Source organism: Melospiza georgiana, chromosome 11 (assembly GCF_028018845.1).
Source record: "Melospiza georgiana isolate bMelGeo1 chromosome 11, bMelGeo1.pri, whole genome shotgun sequence".
Taxonomy (NCBI): Eukaryota; Metazoa; Chordata; class Aves; order Passeriformes; family Passerellidae; genus Melospiza; species Melospiza georgiana.
In genome coordinates, this window is record NC_080440.1 from 1,894,907 (window position 1) to 1,907,717 (window position 12,811).

A 12,811-nucleotide genomic window follows, 5' to 3' on the forward strand; every position below is an offset into this window, starting at 1 on the left:
GAATAAGGTCACATCAGCTCCTGCTGATGGGGCCAGTGTAAAATTTGGCCTCAGATTTCTGAATTTACATCCCTGATCATTTCCAGCTCCACTGATTGTCCCAGTAGTAAGAATTCCACCCCAGCAGAGCAGCTACAGAGCCCTCTCAGTTCCCATGGCTGGCTGCAACAACAGCAGAAATAACAGAAATGATGGGAATAAAAGAAATAATGGGAATAACAGAAATTATAGAAATGACAGAAATAATGGGAATAACAGGAATGATGGGAATAAAAGAAATAATACGAACAAGAGAAATAATGGGAAAAGCAGGAAGAATGGGAATAGCAGAAAGAATGGGAATAGAAATAACGGGAATGACAGAAATAATGGAAATAACAGAAAGAATGGGAATAACAAAGAATGGGAACAACAGAAATGATGGGAATAAATAACAGAAATGATGGGAATAACAGAAATAATGGGAATAACAGGAAGAATGGGAATAATAATGGGAATAACAGAAAATATGGAAATAACAGGAATTATGGGAATAACAGAAATTATGGGAATGAATAACAGAAATGATGGAAATAACAGAAATGATGGGAATAACAGATATAACGGGAATAACAGAAATGGTGGAAATGACAGATATAATGGGAATAACAGAAATGATGGGGATAACAGAAATGATGGAAATGACAGAATTAATGGGAATAACAGAATTAATGGGAATAACAGAATTCCTGAACTCAGCATGCCCCAGGACCCCGACTGCAACACCACGAGTTCCCTCAGGAGCCTGCCAGTGTCAGGGCACTGGGGATGTGACAGAGATCCCTATTTTTTGTGAAAGCTGAGCTCTGTTTTGCTGCCTTTGTTTGCCCCAGGAGCCTTTCCACGCTTTGCTTTGATTTTTTTTCCACACGTGCCTATTTTTAGAACACAAAATGCTTCGTAATTACAGCGGTGCTGCAATTAGGAGAGACCCCTCTGTGCAGGAGCTATTAAAAACCACCCCAAAAAATATTACAGAAAACGAGATGAAGAGTCAATGATGCAAATTGGTGGTGGCAGGTGTCTGCATGTCCTTTGGAAAGCCAATTTCTGTGAGTGTATCATGTGGGAGGCAGCTCTGCTGTGCAGAGCCTTGAGTGACACGCTGTCAAAAACTCACCATTAGTGAGCCCTTTGTCATTGCAGTTCAGGGCTTTTTTCCTCATGATTAGAAAAGCAGTGTCAGTGCTATTTTCACCTATTATTCCTGTTTAACTGGTATGAAACGATTTCTGCTTTTGCTCTGTTCCAACAGAAACGTACACACATCAATCACTGCTTCATACATCAGTGGGTTTTAATTGCCAAAGAAAAGCAGGGCTAATAGGCTTAGAAAAATAAAAATGTGAGTGGGTTTTACTTCAAAGTTTTGGTCTAGGGAGTTTTATAAAGCAAATTTGATCGCACATCGTTGATATCACTCAGTTGATGTGAACAGCAAGGAGCCCCCAGAGCAGAGGAGCTGCAGCCCTGGGGATCATTATTCCTACAAAATGAGATATCCAATGCACCTGGGCAGGCAGAACACAGAGTTTGTGCCCAGGGAGGGAGGAGGGTGGGTGATACCCACACATCTCTGCGTCCAACTGGGAATTACTGGGATTTAGCACTGCCTCAGTGCCATTCCCACTGTACTAAAAATAAGGCTTGGGTTAAGGAACTCCTGCTTCACTTAGATGAGCAACAAATCCTTGGATCAGCACTTCAGGAGTTCTTTTAGCCTGTCTGTATTTTATGGGGGTTGGTATTCCACCCTTGAGACTTGGCTGTACTTTGAGCACAGGAAAATAGAATGGTTAAAAATGATTGATAATTTAGGAACTGATAAATTAGAAAGCCAACAGACACACATTGGCAACTTTGAGTATTCTGGAGTGGACAAAACAACACCTTTAATAATATTAAATGAATGTTAAAGCACCCAAAGAATAGGAAATAATGATATAGGTAAGGAGTGATTACCTTTCTTAGATGTGAAATGCCCAATCCCCTTGGGTACCCAGCCACAGCCCAGACACCCAGGGCCAATTTTTAAGCAGGACTTAAAGAGATTTGCAGATCATAATGGGCTTTGCCTTCTCAAACCCCTTCTATAATTTTAAAATAATCCCAGGAATCTAAAATTTAGGGTGATGTTTAAGGTCATATCCAGGAATAATTGAAGATTATTCCTTTTATTAAAGAGCACACCATCCCAAGGGAATCTGATTAGGCTGGCAGTGACATCTCCAGCACAAAAAACTGATGGGAGGATTGGTCAAATCCCCCTGGTTCAGACTGAGCAAAGAAGCTCCATCCAAATATCCTTGGGGACATTTGGGTGCCCTTTCCCAAATTATTCCCATCATGTTTGCACAACTCTCCACGTGCAAGAGATCCAGGTTCATGGAGAAAACTCACAGCCAGGTGGGCAGGGGAGGCACTGGCAACATCGTCCCACTCCACTGGCTGCAAACTGTGGGAATCTACAATATTTAAGAAAAAATTAAAAATAAAAACCTAGAAATATAAATGAAGGGGGAAAGGAAAGGAAAAAGGAAGGAAAGGAAAAAGGAAAGAAAACAGGAAAAAGGAAAGGAAAAAGAAAAAAGGAAGGAAAGGAAAAAGGGAAAAGGGAAAAGGGAAAAGGAAGTAAAGGAATGAAAGGAAAAAGGAAAAAGGAAAAAAGGAAAGGAAAAAAAAAAAAGGGAAAAGGAAAAAGGGAAAAGGAAAGGAAAAAGGAAAGAAAACAGGAAAAAGGAAAGGAAAAAGGAAAAAAGGAAAGGAAAAAGGGAAAAGGGAAAAGGGAAGGAAAAAGGAAGGAAAGAAAACAGGAAAAAGGAAAGGAAAAAGAAAAAAGGAAAAAGGAAGTAAAGGAATGAAAGGAAAAAGGAAGGAAAGTAAAAGAAAAAGGAAGTAAAAGAATGAAAGCAAAAAGGAAGGAAAGGAAAAAGAAAAGAAAAAGAAAAAGAAAAAGAAAAAGAAAAAGAAAAAGAAAAAGAAAAAGAAAAAGAAAAAGAAAAAGAAAAAGAAAAAGAAAAAGAAAAAGGGAAAGGAAAGGAAAGGAAAGGGAAAGGAAAGGAAAGGAAAGGAAAGGAAAGGAAAGGAAAGGAAAGGAAAGGAAAGGAAAGGAAAGGAAAGGAAAGGAAAGGAAAGGAAAGGAAAGGAAAGGAAAGGAAAGGAAAGGAAAGGAAAGGAAAGGAAAGGAAAGGAAAGGAAAGGAAAGGAAAGGAAAGGAAAGGAAAGGAAAGGAAAGGAAAGGAAAGGAAAGGAAAGGAAAGGAAAGGAAAGGAAAGGAAAGGAAAGGAAAGGAAAGGAAAGGAAAGGAAAGGAAAGGAAAGGAAAGGAAAGGAAAGGAAAGGAAAGGAAAGGAAAGGAAAGGAAAGGAAAGGAAAAGAAAGGAAAGGGGAAGGAAAGGAAAAAGGAAGGAAAGGATCGAAAGGAAAAAGGAAAATTGATTTGCCTGCTGATATTTATGGCCCCACCATCCCCAAACTCTGTCTCTCTAAACCTGCACCTGGTTTTCAGAGCTGGGTTCCTGCCACCCCCTCTCACCAGCTCACAGAGATGAAGTTCCTCAGGCTGTGTCCTTGCTGGTGTGCCAGGACTACCCAGAGCGCTGTGTGGGCTGGAATAAAACCCCTTTGATACACAGCTTAATAGAATTTTAGTTTAAGAGCTGCTGTTCTAATGAATAATTTCGAGAGTCACTGATTTGAGAAATAGTTTACAAGTCTGGGGATGAAAGCTTTCTAATTTGACCTTTAGAGCAGAAATTTCACTGGGATTTCTACTTTGCCGAGGAGAAAAGAAAGGGAAAAGAAGTTTTAGAGGTAAATATCTTGGCATTCCCCCCACCCCTATCCCTGTTGGAAAAGATTTTTCCTTGGACTTTATTACTGTGGCCATTAACAAGGCATTGAGTTTACAGAGATTTATCTCTGTCTGGGTTCTGTATTGAGACTATTTGGATTTTCCCAAGTGTTTCTGACCCCATCTGTTAAATCTAGGCTGATTTCTGCACCTAAAAGGCTGCAATTCCACCTCTGGGGTTTGCTCCCTGTTCCCAGGACTCTTTCCTTCCTTCACCCCACTGCCTTCACAGGGAAACAGAAATTCCTGAGAATTTTTCTGCGAATTCCTGCAAGGCACCCATTTTTCTTTTCCAAAATCAAACCACTCTTCTCTATGATATTATGGGAAAAAAAAAATCCTCCTTGTCCCACTTCATAAAAACTGCCTGTTTGCCTTCTTTCGACAGGAAATATTTCAAACATTTATTTTGAAGCAGCTCCTCTGCTCGAGACAAAATGCTGAGGACTCTGAAAATTTTATTGCTTTAATCTAGAAAATCTGGGCAGACATTTCCCCTTGGGTTGACTGGAATGGGGTTATTTCACTCTCAGAAGTTTTTTATCTTTTCCTAGTGAAAAAAAAAAAAAAAAGGAAAAAAAAAAGCAGAAAAAGCTCAGTTTGCACTTTCTTGCAGCAGAGATGATCTGCAGTGGGCAGAGAGCAGAGCTCGCAGGGGCACAGGGGGTGTTGTGGCCCTGCAAAGGGGCTCCTCTTCTGCCCCCTCCCACTCTGGGCAGTGGCAGGAATGCAAATTCAGACCCAAAATAAAGCAAAATGCAGCCACTGAGCCACAGAATTCATTGAAGCCCATCCAGTGCCATGGCAGGGACCCCTCCCACTGCCCCAGGTGCTCCCAGCCCCAATTCCAGCCTGGCCTTGGGCACTGCCAGGGATCCACGGCAGCCTCAGATTTCCTGGATAACATGACTCAGGCTCATTCAGCAGGATGTTTCAGTGGGAAATTTCCCTTTACTTGCTAAAAACCCACCCAAACCTCACCCCACAGAGATCCTGATCTGCTGCTGCTTCAGCCTCCCTGTGGAAATTCACATTTCCCTGTGGAAATTCACATTTTGGTGCTCAGCAGCACCTCACAGTGCTGATATTGTTCCATTCTGTTCCCCTCTCAGCCCTAATGAATAATGCCACGCCAGTCATGTTTGCTGCAGACAGGCAAACCAAGGTGGCACAGCTGCCCACAAACACATTCAATGTTCCTCCATCCTCCACGTGCCAGTGCTGCCTCCTGGCTTTGCTTTCCAGAGGGAAACCAGGGAGAAAAAAAACAAAAATAAAGATAAATTAGCCACTGGGATAAAGCTGTTCTGCACTGCCCTTGTATCCCATCAACAGAAACAGAAATTCTCCTGCAGGATCCAGCTCTGTCCATGCTGGGGTCCTGGAACTGCTATTTCCACACATTTATAGAAAACACCGATTTGCATTGATCCAGAACCCCCAAGGATCCTCTAAGGAGCAGAATTATTTCTGCAGCTAGGTCAAGAGCATCATTTCATTCATTCATTTCATCATTTCATTCATTCACAGACCAGGAGGTTTAGAGGCAAAAGGGAAGGTGTGACAAGAAGCTTCCAATGAGAGAGAAAATAACACAACCTCTGATTTCTCGTCCTTCTCTCCAACCACACAAACCATGAAAACTGATCAGAATATGAAAACATAACCCAAGAGCTCTGCAGGTGTTTACTACTCTATATCAGTTTTTACAAGAAGTTTGGGGGTTCATTAAAAAAACAAAACAAAACATCTACACCATCATACGGTTTTTAAGAATAAAGCTCCTATATGTAAAAAAAATAAATATCTGCATTTTGAATATTTTTTCGTATTAAAGGCAAAATGAATAAATATGGAGGGAGACGAGGAAAACCATCAAGGCTGTGTCCTGCTTTTCCCTGAATTCCTAAACCTGGGTGTTGTGAGTGGCCTGTGATGCTCAGCGGGCTCCAACACCTCCCCTGCCCTCTCTGGAGCTCCTTCCAGCCAGAAACCAAAATATCTTCCCAAAAACCACTGCAGGATTAGGAGATTCCCAGCTTTAGGACAACAAGTGACAATTTCCAGGTGCCACTGCTTTAAGCAATAATGAATTCGGTTTATTTATAACCCTGGGGGGAAAACAAGGCGGGTAAAAAATCCTCCAGTTCTGCTCTGACTGAAGGGTCCTCCTATCCCAGATGAAAGTAAAGTAGGTTATAGATCCATGCTCTGCTGCAAAACTCCCTGTTGGTCCCATTCATCAAAAATAAAAAATAAAAAAAAAAGGGAAAAGAAAGGGAAAAAAGAGGAGCTTATGTGAGGCTTAGCCTAGATTTCCACCCAGCAGGGACTGAGGGGAAGGAGCAGAGGTTGGGAGCTCATCTCTAGCACTGATCCTGCCCTGTGCCAGGACTTCAGCACAGAGAAACCCTGGCGTGTGGGGACGTATGGGAAAATACAATTTAATGTGCTCCTTCCTGAGTTAAGGTCACAGCAGCACCAGCACTGGGGGCTGGGGGGTTTCCTTCAAAAGAAAAAAAAGGGTTTTACTTCCAAAAAAAGGGTTTTTTTTTAAGGAAAAAACCTTTCTATAAAATGAATTCTTTTAATAAAGTGTGTGTGGGGGGTGAGGCAGGTGAGGGGCTGGTTCTGGGTAAGGCAGCAGGGCTGTGGTTGGTATAAATGGCATTTTTCCTTGGTGAGGCTCTGTAGGAAGAATCAGGGGTCTCACATTTGGTAGGAAACCACAAAATTAAAGAACTGGGGGCACCCCAGCCAGGCTGCCCTCACAGCTCCAAGTGTCAAACCTCTGATTCTCCTCCAGTGCCTTTCCAAGGAAAAATGCCATTTACATCAACCACATCCCAGTGGGGCTGGGGAAACACCTGGGCTCTGCAGAGGGGCAGGACTGGACGTTCCAGCCCCAAAATGAAGATTATTCACACAGCTTCAGGTCACAGCAAAACCCTTCAAATGCACGGAGGCTTCCGTGAGAAGAAGAGTGAGATGGGGGATGCAGGGGAAATTGGGTCATGGTAAGGAAATCAGTTTCTGAAGATGTAAGGAAAACTAAGGAAATGTAATGATTTAAAGCAGATTTGTGGGCCCTCGGTGTCTGCAAGCTGCAGTGGCTGGCTGGGAGTTTTATCTCTGAATCGTGTGGGAGGCAATGCACTGATGAAAATGCCAGGAAAAAGGGAAGGAAAGGGGAAGGAAAAAAGAAAAAGGGAAAGAAAACAGAAAAAAAAAATAAAAGGAAAAAAGGGAAAGAAAAGGGAAAAAAAGAAAAAGGGAAAGAAAGGGGATATTTTATAAAAAATTCCCTTTGGCAGGATTACTTCTCCTGGGAAACCTCAGCTTCTCCATGTTTTTCTCCTCTGGAATGTGATTTGGAGAACTGTTTACCCAGCATGTGAACTGTTTTAATTTAATGACCAATCCCAGTACAGCTGTGTCAGACTCTTGTCAGTCACAGGTTTTTATTATTCATTCCTTGCTAGCGTTCTGATGTCTCCTTTCTCTTTCTTTAATATAGTTAATATAATATAATATAATATAATATAATATAATATAATATAATATAATATAATATAATATAATATAATATAATATAATATAATATAATATAAATCAGCCTTTTGAGAACCTGAAGTCAGATTCTCATCTCTCACCTCATCCTGGGGACCCTCCCAACACCACAACAATCATCTCTTATCAACCCCCAGATTTCAGTGATGCCTGTGGAAATTCTCCCATTTCTTGCTGAACACATGGATGAGTCCCTGGCACTGTGGGTTTGGCTGTTTGGAATTCATTAGACCCCTCCAAAACAAATGTTTTCATTATTAATTGTTCTTGAAAGAGACTTCCTTGACAATTTAGTCTCCAAAAGATAAAATGAATGCTCTGGAGGGCAATGAGGGTTCACCAGTAAAGACTTTGAGCAGCCATTACAATGTGTTCCTTAGCAACTAACAGTGAAAATTATGGGATTTACTCATGTAAAAGATATAACAGCAAACATTCTGGCAATGGGAATATTGAAAAAAGCCCTTTTCAGGAAGATTTTGGGAGTAATTTTCTCTTTCTACCACCACAGTGAAATTATTTTGGGATGGTAGGTCAAAGCCCCAAAGTATTCTCATTGCAACCACGTTATTACAGGATTTTCTGCCCCTCTTTGCCCTGTGCAGTGCTGGGTCTTGGCTGCTAATTCACGTTTAACAATTATTTTTGAAGGAGAAAAAAACCTTTCTATAAAACGAATTCTTTTAATAAAGTGTGTGTGGGGAAAAGATTTAGAAAAAAACAACGCGACTCCCTTCACTTCAGAGGAGGTTCTTGGTGACGAGGAACAAAGAAAGGAGTTCCTGGTCCACAGACATCACTTGCAGGCAGTTTTTGTAACAATAGGGGGCAAAGCAATGATATGGCTGAGAACCAGCTCTGATTCAAAGCTGATTTTCCTCTTTGGATACCCATTTCCAAACCAACAGCCACCAGTGAGCTGGGAAAGGCAGCAGCTCCTGCACAGCTCCCAGAGGGTTCATTTCCAAAGCAGCATCCTGCAGCTGCCAGCAGCTCTGTGGATTCCCAGGTTAAACTGCAAACCCCGCTGAGGTGTTTAGGGCCAAACTGAGTCAGGTTACCACAGCAGGGAGGGAATGCTTCATCAGTGAGCACTGGGGATGGCTCCATGGGAGAAGAGAGGGGTCATCTCCTGGGGGAGGCTTGGTGCTGTGCTTGGAGATGGAGCAGACACAGCCTGGAGACCCCTGGGGTGGGGGGCACTGGGGATGGGCAAAAGTGTCTGGTTCCAAAGCTTGGGCAGTAAAACACAAACTGCAGCCTCAGCAAGGTAGAATAAATTCAAACTTATCTCTAATTAGAGATGCTGCCCTACAGGAGCTCATAAATCAGCAGGAATTGTCCTGCCTGGCCCATCCCACTGTGACCAGAGACAACCTGGACATGCCACAGCAAGAATCAAAGCAGAAGGGAAGCCCTGAGCTGTCCCACTCCCTCTGAACCCTTCCAGCAGGGCTGCCCAGCTGGGACAGGCTGCAAAAAAAGGACACCAAATGGAATTAAATCTCAACACACAGATCTGCAAATGCACAGCCCTGAGAAGGGTCTGCAGGGAACAGGAGCTCCTCCAGGTGATCTGATGACTACAGAGGTGTGGGTATAAATCAGACACTAAGGTCAAGCCCAACCTTTGAGCAGACACCAGGGCCACTAAACCCCACCACAAAGAGCCCCATCTGGCACTGTCTGAGCAATTCCAGGGATGGGGGCTCCACCACTGCCCTGGGCAGCCTTTCCAATGCTCAGCCACACTTCAGTAAGGAAACCTTTCCTGATACCCTCCCCTGGCACAACTTGAGGCTGTTTCCTCTTGTTGTCACTTGTTCCCTCAGAGAGGAGACCAACACTCACCTTGCCACCACTTCCTTCCAGAGAATTTTTTCTTCCTCTGTATTTTTCCCTTTCTTTCCCCCCCCCTTTTTTTCTGCACACTTGTTTTCTCTGAAATTGAACATATTTTCACTGAGTGAGGAATCTGCTGTGCCACAGTAACAGAATACGGATTAATGACACCCCAAGCCCTGTGCTTATAGCAACACAGAAAATAAAAAAGCTTTAAACTCTTGAGTATGGCTCTAATAAGAGATCTCTAATTTAGAGAGTGACAGAACAACTTCCAGCTCCTTTTCCATCCCATGCATTATTCCATGGGCAGCTTGAGCACATCCAGAGGCTGGAGAGGGGCTGGGAACACAAACCCTGTGAGGAAGCCCTGAGGGAGCTGGGGGTGCTCAGCCTGGAGAAAAGGAGGCTCAGGGCTGCCCCCATCACTCTCACAGCTCCTGAAAGGTGCCTGTGCTCAGCTGGGGCTGGGCTCTGTCTGCAGCAGCACTGACACAGCCAGAGCACACAGCCTCGAGCTGCACCAAGGGAAATACAGGTTGGAGAGCAGGGAAAAGTGTTTTACAGAAATGGGGATAAAGTTCTGGAATGGCTGCCCTGGAGATGGTGCAATCCCCATGCCTGGGTGTGTTTAACAGAGCCTGGATGTGGCACTGGGGGCCAGGGTTCTGTTGGGGCTGGGCTGGATGGTCTGGAAGGGCTCTTCCAACCTGGGCATTCTGTGAATTCTGTGATTCAATAACTGGCAAGGACACACCGGAGCTCACCCTCCCTGCCCTGCCAAAGGGACAGGAGCTGAGCAGGCTGAACAAGCTGCAAATTCACCACTTTGGGAGGGCTGTGGGCCAGCTCTGGTGCCGCCAGAAATCAATGGGAGCTTCATCTCCATCCCCAAGGGAAGCACAAAACCAACTCTGATCACAGGAGGGGTGGGCTCAGCCCCAAATTCTGCTCCCCAGCCACAACCCCTGCTTGATTCCAGGGTTATTCCCAACAGAAACCACAGCACAGTGAACGAAATCATCAAGCTAAGCCTCAGCCCCTAAAATAAAAAGCACATCATTTAATCCAGTTCAGCTGTGTTTCCGTAGATCTTTGTGGAAAAGCCATTATTAGATCCATACTCAAGAGTTTAAAGCTTTTTTATTTTCTGAAAGCCTGTGTTGCTATAAGCACAGGGCTTGGGGTATCATTAATCCATATTCCGTTACTGAGGCACAGCAGATTCCTCACTCAGTGAAAATATGTTCAATTTCAGAGACAACTAGCGTGGAGAAAAAAAAAGAAATAAAAGTGAGAAGAGAAAGGGGAAAAGAGAGAGGAAGAAAAAATCAAAAAGGACAAACCTGAAATGAAAATGCCATATCAAAAAGCAAGTATTCAGGGGAAATATTAGCACTTTTATCATAATGAGTTTGTAACCTAAATACATATTTCAAGGATGAAATTGCTGACCCTGTCTGCCCTCCACAGGAGGCTGAATGGTTCAATCACAGCTTAATCTTCCCTGAAAAGGCTACAGAAGAATATCACAGCCCAGAAGAACAACACACATTACTGATGCCCCAAGTCTCACAATTTAACTCTTAAAAGGAGGGGGGGAAAAAACCCTCAAATCTCACCCATTATTCTCAAAATAAAACCCAACAGTCATTTCCTCAGAAATAAAAATGAGATAAAACCCACATAACACAAGATGAGGATGGAAAATAAGGGGCTGCCCAGATGAAGGGTGAAGCTTCACATGCCCATTTTTTTGTTTGTCAGAGGCAGAGCTTTTGCAGTAAAATTAAATCACTCTGTATTTCCTAATTCAGATAATTTTGGTTGCCATCCCCCTTTGGTTAGAGAAGACACTATAAGTGTTTCTTGGCCCATCAACTGCTGTAAATGCCTTAAAGCCAATCATCTAAATTGCCCCTCATGGGTCTCACTACACTGCATCTTTCACAATTCTATTTCTCCAAAATATCCAGTCTTATTTGCAAGGCCACCCTTTGAAACTTTTTCTAGTTCCATCTCTCTCCACAATGTCCATCCTATTCCATGGCATCTCCAAGCCAGCATTTCTTGCCTCAAAGTTTGCACATGGATGCATGCTGTGTGAATGTTCTCACACTTGAGAGCTTTCTACAAACCCATTCCCCACAAGAGAGCACCCCATAACCCACCAGTAAAAACTGGAAAAACACACCCAGCTCCCAGTTTTCCCACACACCACGGAAACAGTGGCTTCCTTCTGACTTACAGGCAAACTGCAGCTTGGCCTCTCTGCTGACAATGGTCCCAAAGGGGTTTGTGGCCACGCACTGGTAGGTGCCAGCATCCTGGCTCTTGTTGGGGTTGTTGATCAGCAGGGCTCCTCCCAGCAGGCTGTAGTGGAAATCCATGCCCACGTCAATGCTGCTCCCATTTAACTTCCACCTGCAGCACACAATGCCAAGGTTAAACTCTGCTGGTGCTCCTGGCTGTTTGGAAACACAGCCTGGAGTGAGTAAAGGAAGATTTAGAATGGCTCTGACTACTTATTAAAATAATAATAATAATAAAAAAGACAGCAGAAAAATGCAAATTTCCTGAGTGGTGTTGAAATATTCCAGTGTTTAACTGCAAGAGCAATATCCTTGACATATATTTCAGTCTCTGAAATGAGTAATGCTCCTGTAGTCATTGGTACTGCTGCTCTTTGGAATGGATCACTTGGCAAGGGGAAGTCCCTGACACAGAATCTCCAACCCATTCAGGTCCACAGAGGATATTTTTCCCCCCCTTCCCCACTTGCTGTTTGTTTGTTTATAAATTTAAGAAAATCCCCTCCAGGCAGATGTTGCCACAAGGAGGGGCACCGAGGAATTGCAGCCCCTGAGCGCCACGGGAAGCTCTGGAGCTGTGTTTGCACCATGGATCCGTGGGTTTGTGGCATTGAACAGCGGGCTGTGGCTGCAGGCAGCACAGAGGCAGAGCCCTGGTGGCTCTCACTGGTGTCAGAGTGGCATTTACTGGTGGGCACAGCGAGAGGCACCAGAGGGGAGAGAGCAGCAGCACCAATGATTCACAGCAGCAGCAGCAGCACTGCAGGAGGACAGCACCTTCCTCCAAGGATCCCAGAGCAGCTGCTAAAGCTGAAAAGAAGGAGGAGTTTTGTCCATTTTTGTAGGAAAGGATGGTTAATCTGAGAGCCAGGACTATTTATGATCCTTTTGTAGCATTTTAGAACTCCTGTCCAAGGTTTGCCATTGAGTTGCAATACCTGGAGTTTTCCTGGTGTCCATTCCCCCTGTTCCTAATGCCCCAGGATCACAGAACATCCTGAGCTGGAAGGGACCCACAAGGACCAGCAAAGTCCAAATCCTGGCCAGGACACCCCAAATCCCACCCTGGGAGGGTTTTCTAAACGCTCCTGGGGCTCTGGCAGCCTCGGGGCTGTGCCCATTCCCTGGGCAGTGCCAGCACCCTCTGGGGGAAGAGCCTTTCTCTAAACCCAACCCAAACCCCCTGACCCAGCTCC

The 12,811-nt window shown here is 44.0% G+C and overlaps 1 protein-coding gene across 1 annotated transcript in view; it reads right to left on the reverse strand.

Moving 5' to 3' along the window:
- The window catches only part of LOC131088320 (contactin-4), a 255,572-nt gene that overhangs the window by 87,219 nt on the left and 155,542 nt on the right, over positions 1–12,811 (reverse strand). The window contains exon 5 of the mRNA XM_058032262.1: positions 11,552–11,727. Within this exon, the coding sequence (XP_057888245.1) occupies positions 11,552–11,727 (176 nt within the window). The remainder of the gene's footprint in view (positions 1–11,551; positions 11,728–12,811) is intronic.